The sequence below is a fragment of the Mustela putorius genome, unplaced genomic scaffold (genome assembly GCF_011764305.1).
Source record: "Mustela putorius furo isolate JIRA1106 unplaced genomic scaffold, ASM1176430v1.1 tig00000095_pilon_pilon_pilon, whole genome shotgun sequence".
NCBI lineage: Eukaryota > Metazoa > Chordata > Mammalia > Carnivora > Mustelidae > Mustela > Mustela putorius.
Genome location: NW_025421280.1, coordinates 21713172 through 21731744, shown reverse-complemented (window position 1 = coordinate 21731744; position 18573 = coordinate 21713172). Strand labels below are relative to the sequence as shown.

At 59.7% G+C, this 18573-nt stretch overlaps 1 protein-coding gene across 5 annotated transcripts in view; it reads left to right on the top strand.

Annotated features, from left to right (window-relative positions):
• Positions 1–1971: 1971 nt before the first annotated feature.
• The window catches only part of SEMA3F (semaphorin 3F), a 30318-nt gene continuing 13716 nt past the window's right edge, over positions 1972–18573 (top strand). For 2 of the 5 annotated variants that reach the window (XM_045079629.1, XM_045079622.1), the window contains exons 1-2: positions 1972–2553; positions 6425–6584. In XM_045079629.1, coding sequence (XP_044935564.1) covers positions 6473–6584 — 112 coding nt within the window. In that variant the 5' untranslated portion in view covers positions 1972–2553; positions 6425–6472. Of the gene's footprint in view, positions 2554–2801; positions 2943–6424; positions 6585–18573 lie in introns of those variants that run through there. The other 3 variants (XM_045079631.1, XM_045079626.1, XM_013060618.2) reach the window with 2 other exon arrangements.

Sequence of the window (18573 nt, the reverse complement as noted above, 5' to 3'; positions counted from 1 at the left end):
TGGCCTCCAGGGCTGGCTTCGGCACGCCCTTAGACCCCTACACTGAAGGCAGATTGTGGAAGGGTCAACTATATTTCTCCCAAGAATGCATATTCTATATGCATAATAACATAAATAGTGACACAAAATGGCCAGCCCAGCATGGACACTGGACCTGGGGGGGGGGTGCCCTAGGAGTTCTCTGTTGCAATAACTCTGCTTTTATTTCTATTACTCAGTCTGCTCATGTTGTTTAGGAGCGAACTGGCATTCCATTGTGTGAAGTGGGCTTGCTGAAGGTCTCTCCCCTCTCCCTGCCTCCCCTTCTTCAGAAGGCCTCCATGCACTAGCAGCAGGTCTGTTCTCTGCGTCTGAGCGGAGCTCCATGGACGCATCCATCATATCTCTTTTCTTCCAAAGCCAGCACCCTGGAGTCTTTGGTAAGTCCTAATAGTTCTGCTTCAGTGACCACGATGGTGATCACGCTGGGTGGTGAGGGGTGGCCAGGCTTTAAGACCAGGGAGACTGGGGGTGAAGGGGAGGTGGGAGAGGGATGATACTGGAAACCTTGGTGATGGCGGCGTAGGCTGCATTGGTGATGGCTGCACAGCAGTACTGGCCTCAGCATTGACCCTGATACCTAGAGGAGGAGGGATGAGGAGGGACGATTATCACAGTATTTTAAATGAGACCTAATAGAGCAGAGGGGTGCAGGCATGGTCCCCAGAGCCACCATAAGTCCAGGCTGGTTTCCTTGCTTCAGGTGGTCTCTGCTTGGAGTCTGTGGGCCAGCACTCAAAATCCCAGGCAGGAGACCCTCGTCTGGGTTCTTAACCTTCTGACAGTCAACCTGTCAGTAGGTCAGACGGAGGGATGGCTTCTCCAGGGGACTTGTTAACCAGGGAGAGAAGGAGAGGGGGAAAAAGGAGGAGAGGGAGAGAAAGAAGAGAAGGAAAAATAGGGGGAGCGGAGAGAGGGTGGAGTGGAGGGGAAGGCAGAGAAAGAGGAAAGAAGGGAGGAGAAGGGAGAGGACAGGAGAGAGGAGAAAGGGAGAAAAAAAGATAGGAGAGAGGAGGAAGGGAGGGAATAGACAAGGGAGGAGAGAGAGGTGGAAGGAGAGGACAAAGAAGGCCCATGGCCCTTGGGACCTCAGCAAAGGGCCTGGGGCAGGGCTGAGACCGTGGTCCCGGTTGGTGAGGCCATGGCCTTGGGGTGTCAGGTCCCTTCTGGGATCAGGGGAGGCGTTTGGCTCAGTTGCTGGGCTCTGGGCTCTGGAGTCATCATGAGGCCATTTGAAAGCAAATGTCCCTTTTAGGAGAGGAGGCCCAGCCTATCTGGCCTCTCTGGGGATATGGAACTATAAGGAGTGGATCCGTGGGGCTGCCGGTTTAAAATAGGACTGGAGGCTGGGGAATCACGGGTAGCCCTGGAGTGATTGGACAGAGCAGTCAGGCTGGGCTGCTGCGACCTGGCCTGGGCTGGAGGCAGCTAGCAGGTCCAGCGGTGCCAGCCGTCCCAGAGGCTGCACCGCCACCTGCTGAGCGGCTGGGGCAGTCCTGGGTCCTACGCTGCGGGACTCACGCGCGGGGCCGGGCGCGGCCCGCAGCAAGTGGGAAGGAGTGACACGGCAGGGGGTGCGCAGGTGAGCGCAGGCTCGTTGCTCCCCGGCGCGCCCGCCCTTCCCGCCAGGGAGTTGAGTGCCGGGGTAAACACCAGGCGCGGTGTGCGCGGTGTATCCACGGAGAGACAAAGCCAGGGCGGGGCGGGGGCGCCGCCCGCGAAGCCGGGGCGGGGGCGCGGGGTGCAGATTAGTCTCCCCCGGCTCGTGTTGCCCCACCGCCCGGAGAGCCCAGAGCCCAGCCCGCGGACAGGTGGAGCGGGGGCGGGGCGGCGGCCGGGCGGGTCCCGCCCCGGGGGTGGGGCCGGGCGGGGCGGCCGGGGCGGGGCCGCGCTATGCAAATGTCGCCCACGGGCGGCCAATTGCCGGCGCTCCCCGCGCGGCTCCGAGCGCCCCGTCCCGCCGGCAGCCGCGAGACCAGAGCGAGCGAGCGAGCGAACGGCCGCGGTCCGGCGAGCCCCGAGCGCAGCGCAGGGCCAGGGCGCGCGGTGAGGAGCGGCGCAGCCCAGCGCGGCCGCCCGGCCTCAGTCCAGCGCGGCCGCCTGGCCCCAGTCCAACAAGCAGGCGAGCACCACCGGGCCGAGCCAAGCGCAGCGCCCCGAAGCCGAGCGCGCGCCGTCGCCCGCGCCCCGCGCCGGGGAATGCGCCCTCGGCGCGCCGGCCAGGGGGCGCCCGCAGCCCACCCGGGGGGAGGCGGCCCCGAGCGCCCCTGAGCCTTCCCATGGCCCGGGCTAGGGCCCGGGGCCTCGGCTGCTGACGCGCCCAAAGCCCGCGGACCCCGTTAAACCCGGGCCGCGGCGTCGACCCGGGCTCAGGCACAGCGGCGAGAGGGCGCGGGCAGGGCCATGGCCCCGGGGGGCCGCTAGCGCCGGCCGGCCCAACCGGGAGCCGCTCTGCCGCCGCCGCCGCCGCCGCCCCCGCCGCCCGGGAGCCCAGGCCCCGCCGCCGCGGAGGAGGTGAGTGCGGCGGGAACCGGGAGGGAGCGGGCAGGCGGCCGGGCCAACCCGCGATCCCTCTGGGACCCGCGGCACTGCAACTCTGCAGAAGTGTCCGGGGCGCGGGGCTCGGAGAGGCTGGGGGCTTCCCGGGGATGCAGGGGCTGTAGGACTTGAGTGGGCGCTGTACCTGTCCAGGCTGCCCGGAACCTTATCGGTGCGACGTGGGGATGTGTGGATGAGATGTCCTGCGGGGTCACCAGTGTGCAGAGCAACTTTTTCTCGTCAGATTCTGAGTGGGTGGGTGCTTGCACGCACCCCCACCCCCGCGTTCCTGGAGCGGGAGTCCGGACGCCCCTTCTGGCTCAGCTCTCTCCCACTAATGACTCGGGCAGAGCTCTTCCTCTGAGGTGCGTCTGCCCTGCCTCAGTGTCCCAGAATGGTCTGCTCTAAGGGAAGCGCTATACCCGCTGCCCCCACGTGGAGGGTCCCCCAGATCAGCAAGGCAGGAGGGCCTTCAGCCCTTAGGCTTTTCTCCCAACTCTGTGCTAGCCCCATGACCCCCAGCTGCTTTGCTTTTCTAACAGGGAGTCTTGCTCAGCTTAGGGGCCTGGCTGTATGTGGGGTGTAGGTAAGCTGTGAGAGCCTGCAGTTAAGTCCCCCATTTGGGCAGGCTGGGGCCCCAGTGATAAAATGGGCACCTGGTGGGCTCACCTAGAACAGGTGGGACCAGAGGGTGTCAGGGTGGCCCGGGAATGAGGCAGGCCTGGCAGGATGGGTCAGCTGGCGCTAAGGCTGAGGCCTTGGCTGCTTCAGTAACTTATAATTGTTGAGATAACTGTGTGGAGAACACCATTCCATGAGCCCCCCGGGAGGGGGGCCACCTGAAGGCACTGGTGTGTCCACCCTGGAGCTGGGCCAGGTTGGGGGTTCCTGTCCTCCTGAATTCACCCAGATTGTCTCCCAGAAGCCTCTGTCCTAGTTGCAGAGATAGGGGTCCAGGGGTTGGGAGGTTTATCCCTGTCCAGGGGATTGGATGGAGCTGGGGTCTTTTCCGAGGCTGTGCGGGAAGTGTGCCTGGACTTATGGGGTAAGGTGTGCTGCAAGGCTAGGTCACTGGGCAAGCTCACCCCTGCTTCTGACCCCCAGATTTGAAGGAGCCAGGCCCGGAAGTGCAGGGGTGTGAGGAGAGAAGGCCAACAGCCTAGCCTCAGTGGCCCCCATGCTCTGGTAGACATACCTTGATGGGGAAGATGAAGCTGAGCCCAGGTGACCTTGACTGGGAAACCCTGGATCATGAAAGGGGGGTTTCAATCCCAGCTATGGGGGGGTGGCTCTGCTTCCCAGTCCATGGGGTGCCGGGGGAGGGGGAAAGCCAAGGAACCAGAAAGGATCTCTGGCCTGTGGGGGTGGGTACCGTAGGGCTGGGGTGCTGTTAATAATTTCATCTCCATGTTCCCCCGCAGCCCCTGCTCCTGCCTCCCTTCCATCCAGGCAGTTCTTAGCTCAGAGGAGCTAACCTCCCTTCTCTGAGGCAGGCTGTTCACCCCCCCAACCCCCACCCCACAAGCCTGGGAGGTCTGGATCAGGCCGGACAATTCGACCGCCTAGCCCCCTGCCCTACCCCCAGGTGCCTCTAGACCCCCTTGTCTGGCCGCCCCTTCTCTGCACCCCTTGCCAGCCCCAGCTCCTCGGTTCTTTGTTCGAACGTCTCTCCTCCGTCCCTCCCTCTCTCCTCCCTCTCTCCTCCTCCCTCCCGCCTGCCTCCCTCCCTTGCTCCCTCCCGCCAGGCTTCTTTCCTTCTTTCTCTGCTCTCCTCCTGGTGGGCTCCCAGGTGGCGGTGGCTGTTCCTTCTCTGTCCACCCACCTGGCTTGCCTTACTGGGGGCTTCTCTGGGGCTGGGGCTAAGTGGAATGCATCTAGGAGCTGGCAGAGTGGAAGCGACTGTGAAAATGTCCTCCCCTTCCTTCTCTCTGTCCCTCTATTTCTCTTCTCCCCTCTCTCTCTTCTCTTTTCCATTCCCCCATGCTTTCCAAAGAGGGGTCCTGGACTTGGCCCCAGCAGACTTGAACATCCCCCATTCAGTCCTTTAAAGGGCCAGAGCATCTTGGGAGGTCCCTGTAGGGGCCCAATGGGGCAAAGCCCTCCACCTTCCTGGCTACCTTGGAGAACTCTAAAGCTGTCCTTGGTGACCCTGACCTTGTTACCATGAAAATGGATGCAGGGGAAATGAGGTCAAGGGGGGGTTGAGTCATCCTGAGCCCCCTGATACATAGGATCAAAGGTCTCTGAGGGACCCAGACTGCAGCTTGCCTCCCCCCAAGCCAGGGCAGTGTTCCCCAGCTTCCTTGAGCCCCACCCCACTAGCAGGTCAAGTTCTTGAGCAAACACATGCTTGTGAGGACGTGTGTGGGCATGCAAGTGTGGACGTGTGTATATCCACAACTGTGCGTGAGGCCTCACGGGTACACTCGAGGGTGATGGTGGCCTCGCAGCCCTCCCTCCTACCTGCCCCTCTCACCAGAGCCTGCGATTCACCCAGCACCAGCTTGGTGCCCCAGCAGCCTGGGGGAGAGGCTGGCTCTGGTTCTCTCCTTCCCGCTAGCCTCCGCAGGAGGGAGCATCTGTGATGGGGGATGTTGAAGGAATGGTGAGAGGGTGTTCCCACAGAGGGCACCACCTGGGGAATGGGCCAGGAGACCTGAAGCCTCACTTCCTGTCTGAAGAGCCACCAGTGTGGTTTGCCCTGGCTGGAGAGGCTAGGGCTGGGGGGAGGGGACCTGGGTCCAGGGAGGTCCTCAGTGTCTGCTGAGTGGGGCCTGACAGATGTGGAGCCGAGCCTTGCCTCAGCCTCTGTCAGCCAGTGCTGAGGATTAGCAGCCCCTCCTGCCTCTCACCCCCACTCCAGGGTCCTAGAAATGGGCCTAGGGTCCTACCCTAGGAAATGGAAGTAGACAAGGCAGATCTGGAGGAGGGGGCTCACGTTGTCATTCTCTGTGCCTCCACCCCCAATGTATCCTGGTGGGGGGGTTGAGAATTGGCGCTGTTTTTTGCCGGGAGGGAGCAATATGTTCCGACAACTGGTGCTGGGCTGCGTTTACCCAACAGCCAGCCTGCCTGGGGAGACAATATTTGAAAAACATCGTATCGAAACTTGGACCTGCTGGGGGTTCTGCTGGGGACACTGAGGCTGCCCCAGGCCTGCTAGCTCTCCTCGCTCCCCTCTCTTTGCCCTCCAGAGGCAGAGCTAGAACTTTACCTGGCAGGAAGTCCTTCCATACATCTGACCTGGATCCCTCCTGCTGTGATTTCAGTAAAAGTAGACCCTGCTATTCTTTGCCTCTCCTTTTCTGGCTGCCGTCTCTTCCATTTTAGGCTGTCTGTGTGTGTCTCACTTCACCTCCACTGTCTCCCATGCCCCCTGCCCCAATAATCAGGGCCCGATTTCCTTATATTGGGTGGAGAGGTTTGTTGGGAGCAGGCAGGACGGCAACCATCTCTTCCCCCATTTCTGGAGGTGGGCGAGGGAAGGAGCAGCCCATTTGGTTGGGGGTGGGCACAACAGAGAGAGCCTGCTGGGGACGGGAAGAAGCTGTAAGCTGGCCTGTTTGAGCAGGACCCTGCAAATGGAATTCGGGGTGCTGGAGGGCAGGGTAGTGTTTGAATATCCAGTGGCCCCTATTAGCTCTGGTGACCCCAGGCTGCACCCAGTTGCGCGGTCTTTGGGCCTATTGGCCACACCTTCCCAGGTTAAGGCAGGGACCAGAAAGTGTATAAGGTTTGCACACTGGGGCATTCATGGGCCCGGGCCGAGGGTGTGGGAAAGGAGAGTTGGTAGGGCCAGACTCCCCCATCTGCCTTTCATATTCAGATATTGATTCCTCCTTCCCAGGTGTCCAGACAGCCCAGCCAGCTTCTTGGGCCCTAGGCCCCTCCCACAATGCCTGTCGCTTGTCTCCTCCTCTGGGCTTCCCTACTGACTGGGGCCTGGCCAGCCACCCCCACCCAGGACCACCTCCCGGCCACGCCCCGCGTCCGGCTCTCATTCAAAGGTAAGAGACTGCCTCGCTGGTCCCCAGCATCATCTTCTGTCCACAGGACTCAGCCCGCTGCAGAGGCCACCGGAAGAGGCAGTGCAGAAAGAGATACTTCATGCAGCCACGTGGGTTGCCCTGGGTATGTGGGTGGGGAGGAGAGGGATGGCGGTAACTTGCCAGGAAAGGCTAGAGAATGGGCCATGTGGACGTTTCCGCAAAGTTTCCCGAGTCTGGGCCCCTTCTTGAGGCAGACTCTGGGGTGTCAGGCTGGGTGGCCTTGGGTCCGCAAAGTGCCTCCCTCAGTGTGAGAGATAATTGGGGAGAGATGCCTCTTCTTCCCGACTCGTGTTTGGGGAAGCCCATCCTCGCCGCTGCTCTGTTTCTGGTCCTGCCCTGGGTGGTTCCTGAGGTGGAGGGTCAGGCGGTCAGGCAGAAACTGAAGCCGCAAGAAGCTGGAGCAGCAGACCTTGCTCTGCTATGGGGTGGGTCTCCAGGTGGGAGGGGGTCCCAGGAAGCCGGGAGGGTGCTGTGGGCTTCGAGGGGAGCGCGGGCCAGTTGGCGAGTTCAGGGAGAGCACATGCTATGTGACGGTTCTGAGCTCCCCAACGAGCACTTTGCTTTGGGAGTCCCCTGAAGGCTCTAATGAGCAGTTCGGTTCTGGAGAGTGAGAGGTCCCCCGGCTCGATCACCTTTGTACCTCACCCACTGCTGGGTGAATACACATGGCACACACTCAGGTGTCCAGATGGCTCAGTCACTAGCTCTTCCTCAAAGGTGTGTATGATCGGAAGATTGTCCCCCCGCCCCGCCTGCGGAAAGGGGATGCTGGGACCTGGGGGGCCTGGGGTCACTGCAGAGTTCTCCTCTGGCCCAAGGTGACTTTGTCCAGCCGCCTGCCCTGGGCGGGGCCGACTCAGCCCTGGCTGGCCAGATTTCCGGGCACACATATTGGGGTGAAAGGCTGGGCTGACTTTTCCTTCCTCAGGTTTGGCTGAGGTCCAGTCTCCACCTCACCATGTTCCCATGTCCCCTTGTCCCCATGTCCCCAGCAGAGCTCCTCTCCTGTCCTCATCCCACCCTGTGAGTTGATGGGGGGAGTGGGGAGTGAATTTCAGACGATGTGCCTGGAAGGAGTCCAGTGTGGGGCCTGAGGAGTGGGCGGAAGTGTGATGGTTTTGGTTGTAAGAGCGCCCCTCACCCCCGGGCCTGAGAAGGGGAGAAGTTTATTCTGCTGATCACTCCACCCTTCCCCAGTGGAATTCCTCCTAGCAGATGAATAAATCTTGAAGGGGCCTGGCTCTGCTCCCACTCCCTTCCCAGCCCAGGGTGCCAGCATGGGGAGCAGAGCGTCCCCTCCCCCAACAGGGGAAGGGACTGGGGCCTTGTCTCCGCACCCCTGGGACCCTAGAATCCAGACGTCCACTCTGGGTGCTATTTTTGCCATTACCCTGGAGACCCATGAGGGGAAGCAGGCAGGATAAGGCACAGGGCGGTCCTTAGTCCTCAGTATGTGCCTCTTAAACCTTCTCATAACTTCAGAGACAAAGTGCTAAGGACTTCATTCCTGTTTTCCGGAGAGAGAAACCGAGGCTCAGGCAAGAGCAAGGCCAAGGTCAGGCAGGAGGCAGAGGCGAGGCCAGAAATAGAACCCCGGTGTCCTGGCCTTGCTGACGCCCACATCAGTTGGGTCGATCCCTTCTCATTTAGCTCTGAGGCTGACACCCGCAGTGACTAAAAGCCCAGCTTGTTGGCAGCTATCCTGTGGTGCTGACGGCCATGGCAGCTCAGGGTGGGACCATGGGATGCCTGGGGCCACCCCACCCTGGGCCTCCATGCCCTTCTCTGCTCCGAATGACCTTTCCAGTTCCCTGCTGATCCTGCGGCCTAGTTGTGTGCTTGGATGTCACTTAATTTAGCAGATGCTTGAGTCCCTACTCTGCGCCAGGCCCCATGCCGAATACCAGGGAGTCTGCAGTGACCAAGATGGGGTTCTCCCCGTCAGACTGGCTGAAAAGCTAATGGACACCTGGTGGGTTGGTACCACCTGGGGGCTCAGCACTGACGCTGCACCAGGTCCAGTCATCCCCCCATGCTGGGTGGTCTCAGACTCTGTCCTGTATACAGAGTAAGGCTCACAGAGGAGAAGGTCTTCACCAAGCATTTGTGGAGTGAGAATGGATACCATCTATACATGATTTCACCGCCAGACCAAGGACTGGGAAAGGGCTGGGGGCTTCTTCTCCCAGGTTCACGTGAGGGGCAGAAAAGGTTGTTCTTAGAAGCTCTGGTAATTCTCTTGCTCTTTGCCTCAGCTTCTCCATCTGTGCCTTGCCTGAATATAGCAGTTGGCATGCCAAGCCCCCGGGACAGCCTAGGCCCCTCTTCTCCCCTCCCCTCCCCTGAGCCTGCTGGTCAGGAGGTGCCAGTTCCGGCCTGGCTGGGCCAGACCTTGCAAGCTGGAGGTGCTGGTACAGGGGGCCACACTGTCCAGAGCACCTAAAGGAAGAAAGGCAGGAACTGGTCCAGGCTTGGACTTGCTGCCTGTGCACCTGCCTGGGCACCCCAGCCAGGCCTAGAGCCAAAAAGGTGGAAGGGAGCAGGGGCCCAGAGTTTCGCTATAGCCCAGGTCAGAGCAGGGGGAAGGCAGGGTGGAGGGGGCTCCTATGGCCCATCCTCTCAGCTTCCAGAAGCAGCACAGCCAAAGTCAGGCAGAAGTGCAGGGTCACGTGGAGAGGATTTCCAGGAAACGTGAGGTGTTCTCTGAGAGCTCATGCTTGGGACCAGAGAGCCTAGGCAGTAGGACCCTCTCCACCCATCCTGGCCTGGAATTCCCTTAACCCCAGAGTTCCTGGCCAAACCTGGGAGAAAAAGCTCCCCCACCACCACCGTCCTGAGATGACCCAAGCCAAGGGGCACCACCTCCCTCGGCAGCAGGGAGGTATGAATGCCCTGCCAGGTCTTTTGTTCAGCTTGGGGAATGTTTATTTTATCCCAGGAAGCCACCTCCACAATAAGCCGCTGCCTGCGGCCTGGGCCAGCTTCAGCCAGGACATGGGGCCAAGCTGCATTTGGTGGGGGAGAGGGGTCCTGTGATGATGCAAGCTGGCTGGGCAAGCTGGGGAAACTGAGGCAGGAGTAGGGCAATGGGGTGGAAGAGCCAGGAAGGATAAAAGAAATAACGGTAAGGGGGTGCCTGGGTGGCTCAGTCGGTTAAGTGTCTGCCTTTGGCTCAGGTCACAATCTCAGGGTCCTTGGATCAAGTCCCATGTCAGTCTTCCTGCTCTGTGGGGAGACTACTTCCCCCTCTGCTTGTGCTCTCCCTTTCTCTAGCAAATAAATAAATAAAATTTTAAAAAATAAATAAATAACGGTAGGTACCCGTGATGCTAACCACGTGGTGTTCTCTCCAAGGCCTTTCCAAACCCTCTCCAAGGGTTTCTCCCTGATTTTCCTGTGCGGCTTCCCATCACTTAGGAGCAGGATGAAGCTGGAGCCTGGCTCTTCCTGATGTCTGAGCCCATCCAGGGACTGAGAGAGCAAAGGGTGGGTTGAAGGAATCAGGCACAGGTCTCTCCCATGAGCTCGGGACAGGGTTCCAGGATCCTACAGTGCTGGCCTTAGCCTTCCCACCCTCATTTCCTAAGGAGAGGGCTGAGGTCACCTGGGTGGGCTTCTCATGCTCTCTGCTTTTGGAAGTGACAGCATTGAAGTTTGACTGTTCTAAATGCATCCCTCCATCACCCCAGTCCTCCACTGCTCAGGGTCCCCTAGGAAGGTCTCTCCTTTTGGAGAAGGAAAGCTAGGGTCCAAGAAAAGAAAGGCTCCTGTGTCCAGGGTGCTCTGGGATTTGGATCTTCTCTAAATCCAGGCTTGACTGGCGTGCTCTCTGGGAAGGGACACTCGGCAGGTGGAGGCGAATGGGTGGGTAAGTGCCGGTCACTCCCTGCCCACCCAGCTCAGCCCAGCCTCCAAGCCTTGGGAGATTAAAGGCCCAGGATAGTGCCACCGCTTATATCATCCACATGTGGCATCAGAGAGCCAGAGTGGTCAGGCCTTCTTGTTAGGAAGTGACGACATTGGAGGTTAGAAGAGGTCATGGCCCATTTACTTCACCCATGGGGGATCAAGAGTGGGTGAATATGGGTTGAAGTGAAGGTGCCTTTAGCCTTGATGGTGCATTGCCCCACCCCCAGGCCCACTTGTATGGTGGGGGTGGGGTAAGGACCTGCCCTTGCCCCCCCCACCAGGAGCTTGCTGGCCAACTAATCTGGGCTTGGGGGGGTTGGTGGTGGCTAGGAGAATAAGGAGGAAGGAGAGGGAGGGTGAGGGGAAGCCCAGAAGCTTGGAGACCAGAGGTGGCACCGGGGAGCTAGGTAGAGGTGACCTGTTTCTGACAGCTGCACTGGGATTTGGAACCAGCAAACCAGAGAGGGTGGGGGGGGGCAGTATTCCAGATGAGCCAGGAGGAAGAAGGTAGGAAGACCCAAAGCATGAACTTGAGCTCAGAGTCCTGCATTTGGGATCTCTGTTTTCCAGGAAATGGGAACTGCCTTATTCCTGAGAAGGGACTGGGAAGTGGCTACTTCGGGAGCTGGGAGGTCCTGGAGGTTGGCTATCCCATCAGCTGGCTAGCATTTGGCATTCAGAGAGAACGGAGCGGGTCCTATTCTTGCCAAGAACCCATCTGAGGCCCAGCCCGAGTCAGCCAGCGCGGGGCTGGGGGCCTCCGGCTGTGGTCCTTCCAGGTCCAGCCGAGCCTCCGATGGGCCTGCCGCTAGCTGGGCCTCAGCAGCCCAGGCCCTGTCTCTGGTTCCCTGGCAGGACGCCCGCCCCTCCCTCCCTGGCTCCAGCTTCCCTTGGCACTGAGCGAGGAGCTGGTGCATGCTCAAGGAGTAAATCATGTTCCTTGGCAGCCCCCGCTGCTTCGTAATCGTAAAGAATTTAAAGAGAAACCGCCAAGATAAAAATCTCGTCCCAGCCCATAAAGGTATCTTTCACCCTGTGGCTTGGGAGGCAGCGGCCTCAGAGTGGGCTCCTGGCTGTCTGCACCTGCCTGTCTGCACCTCCAACCCTGTGACCCCTCCAGAGGGGGCGGATGCCTGGAGGGTGTCTTCAGAGCTGTGGGTACTCTGCCCCTCCTCCCCAGGAGACCTCTTGCTCCTGCCCCAGGACTTAAATTTGGGAGATTGTGAAGGTGGTGATGGTGGTGTTTGAAAGGGCTGTCCCTGAAGGCCGACCAACCTCCATTCTGCCCCTGGGAGCTGTGTGACCTCGGGCAGGTGGCTCAGCCCCTCTAGGACCTGGTCTCCATACGTGGGAACAGCAGTAGCCCAGTGGGGGCGACATTCTGAGGGCTCAAGCCATTTTGCCAACATCCCGGCCACTGAAGATCTTGAGCAGTGTCCCTGGGACTCTCTGTGTCCCTTCTGTGTTGTCTGTCAAATGGGCATAAGGACAGAGCTGAACTCACCGTGCTGCAGGAGGGTTCACTCTGTGGTTGCAGTTCCAGCCCCAGGGAAGGAAGTCTCAGGAACTAGGAACCATCCTGGTGGGGGCAGAGCGGCGGCGGTGGCAGAGGGGCGAGGGCGGTTCCTGGGGGAAGCCCAAGGAGTCCCGCACTGCTTCACACGTCCCTCTAGATTTCTAACCATTGGTGAAGGTGACTGTGTTTGGAAAGGACTGCAGGAGGTACCCTGAGCCCTGTGCCAGGCAGAGATAGGATGCCCTTGCCGTGGGCATCCTGTCTGGCTCCCTGGAGGAGGCTGCCTTTCAGACAGGAGAAGAGAGACCGTGGGAGGGAAGAGCAGGAGCAGGGAGGCATGTGTGGCATACCACCTGCGGGGAGGGCAGAATCCTGTGGGGAGTGTTTGCACTTGCTCCTTGTGGTTTTCAAGCTCTTTGTTCCTCTTGACAGAGGCAGCATGTACACACTGTGAGGGAAATCCAGTGAGAGAGAGGCACTGGAGAGGGGATGCCTTGGAGGGAGCTCCTTCCGCCTAGATGAGCTGCCCACTCTGATGGGGCCCTGTTAGCAGCCTCAGTGACCCCTCCTGGAGTGCCATCCCGGCCCGGGCAGCCTGTGCTGGGGACCCAGACGTGGGTTGGTCACTTGGGCATCTGTATCACGGGGCTGAGAGCAAGGTTTCCCAGTCTGGCCTGGTGCTGTCCTGGGAATCTGAGCCCTGTCTCAAGGGAGCCCTTGGAGTTTTGGAGAAGCAGAGAAGATTCCTGCTGCATTTTTCTTAGAAATAGCAAGAGGGCCTTTGCCAGAGGCCTGGATGCCAGAAGGCTCCGGTCTGAATCCAAAGCTCAGCTCACGTGGGTGCCAAAGCTTGGCAGGCCTGCAGCCACCCCCCACCCCCAACGTACCCCAGGCTGCTGAGTGGTCTCAGGCCAGTGTCTCCAGAGCGTGGAGGCCTTCTAGGCTCCAGACCCTGACCACTGGTCCTGACCCAGCAAAGAATGGGCCTGGGTGGTGGCGGCTGTCCTAGGATTCAGGAGGCCTGTCTGCGGGGGAGGGAGGTCTCAGCTAGGCTGGCTCATGGCCTTCTCACTGGGGCTGCTGGCAAGTATGGCCCTCTGCTCCATCTCCGGGCAGGGACAGCCCCAAAGCAACAGCCCCTCCAAGGATCAGGAAGTCTTTGGGGCATGAGGCCTCAGCTCCAGACCCCCCTGCCCCCAGTCATCTTCCTTCCTTCCTTTCCTTCATCCCCCCTTGCCTCTACCCCCTCCCATCCTCACCCTGACCCCTCCTTGGCTTCCTACCCGGACATGCTCTTTCCTCTGAGGTCCCTGCGCCCAGCCAAGAGCCATGTTTCTTTCCACGTCGGGCTCAGGGCTGATGCTCTCATTTCCCTCCCTGGGCAGAGTCCGCTGCCTGTGTGGCTGCTGCTCAGCCAGCCTGACGGGCCCTGGAGGTTAGACTCTACTGTTGTCAGGGGAGCAGCTAGAACTCGGGGGGCGGGGATTGTGGGCTCCTGCGGCACCCCAGGCAGCCTCTGCCCAGGGCTGCTGCCTGCTCCAGCACACCCTCCTGTTCCAGCACCAGGCCCGTGTGGAGAACTCGCTGCCTTCCTAGACAGGTGACTGGCTGAGTCCTGCTTGGCCTCCAGACTCTGTCTGACCAGATCAGCCAAGGCCAACCCTGAATACACATCTGTCTGTTCGATGCCTCAGTTTCCCTGTCTGAATGTTGGGGAGGGGACTAAAACTGTCTGGGACATCCTGGGAATCTCTGTGTGAGCAATGTGAAGGCATACAGGGACCCCAGGAATCCAAGGAGGGCAGCAGAGATGGGGGCCGGTTGCTGGGCTGGGGGAGGGCCTCGACACCCACCAGCCTGTCAGTTCTGTCCTGGCCTGTCCGTCTGGTTGATTTATCGGAGTAAATGAGCCATGGAGAGTTTGTTGTCTTTTGCAGTCACGGGGAGGAGGAGGTGGTGGGGGAAGGAGTGAGGGGTTTCCGGGCTAGGTCTGGAATGTGGGAGGCGGGGTGGGTCCCCGAGGCCTGTGGAACTGGAAGCAGGATCCACTCTCCACACCTGAGAAATGGATCAGTGTGACCCTGCCCTTAGGGCCGACTGTCTTTCCACCCCCTTTACCCTTCTTGGGGTACATTCCTTGCCTGGAATGTACCCTAAGCTTCTTGCCTGGCCCAGGCCACTGCCTCCCATCCCATTCCCAGGGGCTGCCCTGCCCCTACAGGCCAGCTATCCCCCTGTACTGTGTCCGAACTGAACAAGATCTCTGAGCTTTGCCTAGCTGGTGAAGGCCCAAAGGTGTCCTCATAGACGGCAGTGCGGGCCAAGAAGGATCCACACCAGACCTCCCGGCCTCCTGAGGCACTGGGTCAGACCTAGAATGATCAGGCGCCATGGAGCCCTGGGGGGACTTAGGCTGGAGAGCCCCCTACCTGCTGGGCCACAGTGGTCAAAAGCCATTGGACGTCCTTGCACAAGAGAGGTGTAGAACCATGGGTTTCTGGCTGGCATGTGTGCCATGGTGTGGTCCTGCTGCCCCTTCCCTCCTGGTTTCTTCTGGGTCAGGATGAGCTGTGCCCCCAGCCTGTCCCTTCCTGGGCGGAGCAGGCGGGCACTGGGGCGGAACGGGCGTGGGAACAGCATGGCTGAGCCTGCTGGCCCCTAGGCCCCAGGTCTCAGCCCCCAGCCCCCAGGCCGCAGTCAGCAAAATGGGAGGGCTTTACAGTGGAGCTTTAGCCCAGCTGGGTGGCTCCAGCTCAGCTCTGGCTTGGTGTTTACCGAACAGCTGGGATGTTTACAGTAGCCCTTAAGAGGGGGCCCCTAGTTCCAGAGGATTTCCCAACTCTAGGGTCCCACTGGGGCTCTTCAGACTTCACCACTTTCCCACACCGCTTGGGACAGCACGTCAGGGAGGTAGGGACCACAGCCATCCCTACCCTCCTCAGCCCGGGCTGGACCAGTGTCACAACACCTGCCCCTCCACGCACCCCCCCCCCCCCCGCCGCCCTCCCACCACCCCCTACCACTTGTGTTCCTCTCCCCCAGGAGCCAACATTCCCAGGAAGTGGTGCTCTAGATGGTGAAATACGGTAACTGGGTCCCCAGTTCAGACTTTTAAATTAAATTCAATCAGAGCAGTTATTGAATATAAACACACGGAGTCATTTACATGTTAATTATGTTGAATGGACTACGAGGCCATAATTAGTTGCTAATTGGGTGAGAGCGGCTGTAATTGGTTTTGTTGGCACCGACCTGGCTCACCTGCCTGGGGGGAAGGGGGGTGTATGTGGATGGCTCCTGGGGATTTTCTGGGTCTCCAATCTGGAAAGCCTGGCCCAGGGATGGGATTGGAGGGGATAGATATTGAGGGGTTTGGGGCCGAGGAACTGGAGCCTACCCCCCAGGGAGGAGGCAGCTTAAGCCTCAGGCAAAACTCTGGATCTGGTTTCTAGGGATTCCCATCTAGAACATTTCTGGGATAGAAAAGGGACTGGGAGAGCAAGCCCCTGATCATCAGTGACAGCCTCCCCTGCCCGGCTCCATGTGGGACCTGACCCTGAACAAATGGTAAATACCCAAGGGAGTCCGTGGGAGCACAAGTCAGATGTCTCCCTGGTATACCCTTGCAGATGCTGGGGCCGTGGATTGGCCTGACCAGTGCTGGGGTCCCGGCACTGGGGTGTGAATGAGGTGGGTGCGCTGAGCGGAGTGGGGAAAAAGGTGCCTGCAGAGGCTTCAGGGGCCGCCCTGCCCCCAGCTCGGCCTGGCTGGGGCTCTCAGGGTTGTAGGGCTGTGGCCAGGGGCTGAGGCCTTCCGGCTGGCCGCTCATTAAAAGAGGATTAGGCCAGGAGCCAGGGGGCCAGCCCAGGCCCCAGGCCTTCCTCTGGGGCCCCTCACAGCTTTGGGGGCATAATAAAGGTCTGCCCCCACCACACTGAATCCATGGGGACATCAGTAGGACTGTCTAGGCCCTGCCACTGCCACTGCCACTGCTGCCCCCTCCTTGTTCACCTCTGTTTCCTTCCTCAGAAGGGCAGGAGGACAGAACTCTGATGGAGACCCTGGCCAGCACCCCCACCTCTCACCTCCAACCTCATTGCTCTTCAGCTCAGAGATTAGGGCTGCACTGGCCTACGTGAGGTCAGAGGTCAGGGCTGGGCTGTAGGGACCTGCCTGTCACCCCCCAGTACCCAAGCACAGCATGGGGAGGTGACACTGTCAGTCAGGACCTGCTGCTTTGTGTGGCTGTAACCAAGGGGGCGGGGTGCACACCTCTGCTTCAAGAACCCCTTTTGACAGCAGCCCCTGCCTCACTGGCCACAGAGCCGGTGTCCTAGAGACGGGCAGCAGGGGTCAGCAGCAGGGGTCAGGGCCGCCCACTTGGGGTCTGCGGGAGAGGGCCGCGGACACACCCCCTCAGTGAGGTCCACACCCACTAACTCCTTTAAAGTAAGGCACCCGCTGCTTCCCCCAGGGGAGGAAACAGAGATTCCCCCCGCCTCCCAAGACTAAACTCCTGGGCACTGAGAATGTTCCTGCCTCTGGACCTTTGCCAGGCCATTCTGGGCCAGGACCCTGAGTGTCTAATGGCCATGGGGAAGTTCTAGAGGCTGGGAACGGCTGCGGAAATGAGGTGTCTGATGCCAGAAAAGGCTCTTCCTTCCCGATGACGGGAAAAGCCTTCCCGGATGTCGCCCCACCCAACGTGTGCCCGGCCTGGATGAGGGTATGGGGGTGGGGAGCCCTTCCCAGGAGGCATTACTACGCACACCATCCTCTCTCCCCAAGGTCAAAGCTTATCCACACTTGAGTTTCAATATCCACAAAACTTTTTTTTTTTTTTTTTTTTTTTTTTTTAAAGATTTTATTTATTTATTTGACAGAGAGAGATCACAAGTAGGCAGAGAGGCAGGCAGAGAGAGAGAGGAGGAAGCAGGCTCCCTGCTGAGCAGAGAGCCCGATGCGGGACTCGATCCCAGCACCCTGAGATCGACCTGAGCCGAAGGCAGTGGCTTAACCCACTGAGCCACCCAGGCGCCCCAGTATCCACAAAACTTTTGATTGTGCCTCAGCCCCCCTCCTTGGTACTGCCATGGAGATGGGAGTGGGGTGACACTCCTGCTGTCAGAGCTGGGCCTGGGACACATGGAACGGAGTAGAGAACAGCCCTGAGGACGTGGCCACGCCAGGCCCATGTCACCTCCCTCCACCCCTCCACAGATGCCCCCTAGGCCCAAGTCTATGCTCCTCAGTGGGGCTGGGGGCCAGGAGCATCTAGCCTTGTTGACGGGGCAGGTATCTGAGCAGGAAACCCAGGGCTACTCGGCTACTTCCTGACCTGACCCTGGCTTCTTGGAGGAATGAAGGCCTCTGGCTCCTTTGCCCTATGGCAGGGTGGGGAGGGGGTGGTGACAGGACACTAGTTTCACTCCTTGCCCCGTGACTGGAGGTGAGCACCCCTCTCCCCTGGGCTTCAGTCTTCCCTGTCTGGAGTTGGGGTACAGAGCTGTCATGGAGCCCCTTGTTTTAATTCTTTCCTACAGTCTGGCAGGAGTGAGAGGAGCACTCCAGCCCTGGGTTACTAAGTCCAGAGCCCTACACTCAGGTCACTCTGGGACCCTGGAAGAGCCATCCTTCTCCACCTCAGTTTCCCTTTCTGTAAGCTGGGTTGAGGGTGGGATAGAGATAAGCTGGAGTTAGGGGAGGGCTGGGCTGAGTCAACAGCCATTACCCCCTCTGCTCTGTACCCCAGTACTAGGAAGTGATATAGCGGGAATAGGACTGAGGGCGGACGTCCTCCAAGAGATGGTGACTCCTGGGAGCCAGCTTGCAGGGGGCAGAACTGGGAATCTCATCCATTCTCCTCTCCCCACCAAGACAGAGACAGCCCATGAAGGAGGGTGAGGAGAGGTGCCAAGGCATACTCAGCTGAGTTCAGAGCAGGACCCTCACCTGCACGGATCACATTGAACTTCAGTGCTCGGAGGGCTCAGAGATGGTCTACCTAGGAAAATGAGGACAGAGTGCCCTGACTGAAGCTATGAAGCCCTCGCCAGAGCCAAAGACTCCTGACCCTTGGTCCTACGCCTTTCCGACCCCACATGGCCTCATGGGGACTCCCCCTCAAAGTTTCCACAGTGACCAAAGCATCATGTCCTGTGACAACAGAGCCATTGACGCCATATCCCATGTCCACTGGCAGGGGTCCCGGGGGTCCTGAGTCATGTGTCCTGTCAGTGGAGGGGGAGGCACCTTAGGCCCTCAGCCTCCCAGTAGGCAGTCCCCCTCACCAGGACTGGCTTTGTCTGTGCTGCCTCTCGTTCAGCCCCAAAGGCCACGGGGACCTGGGTGGGAATCTTACCCCCATGCTCTTAGGCCCTGTTCCTTCCTTTCTCTGTGCCTTGATGTCCTCATCTGTAAATTGGATGTTGTGAGCTCAATGTTTTGCACATAATAGGTGCTTGATGAGTAAGTGGGAGGTCCCTCCATGACCACTTCTACCCAAGGGGTAGGGAGCAGGGA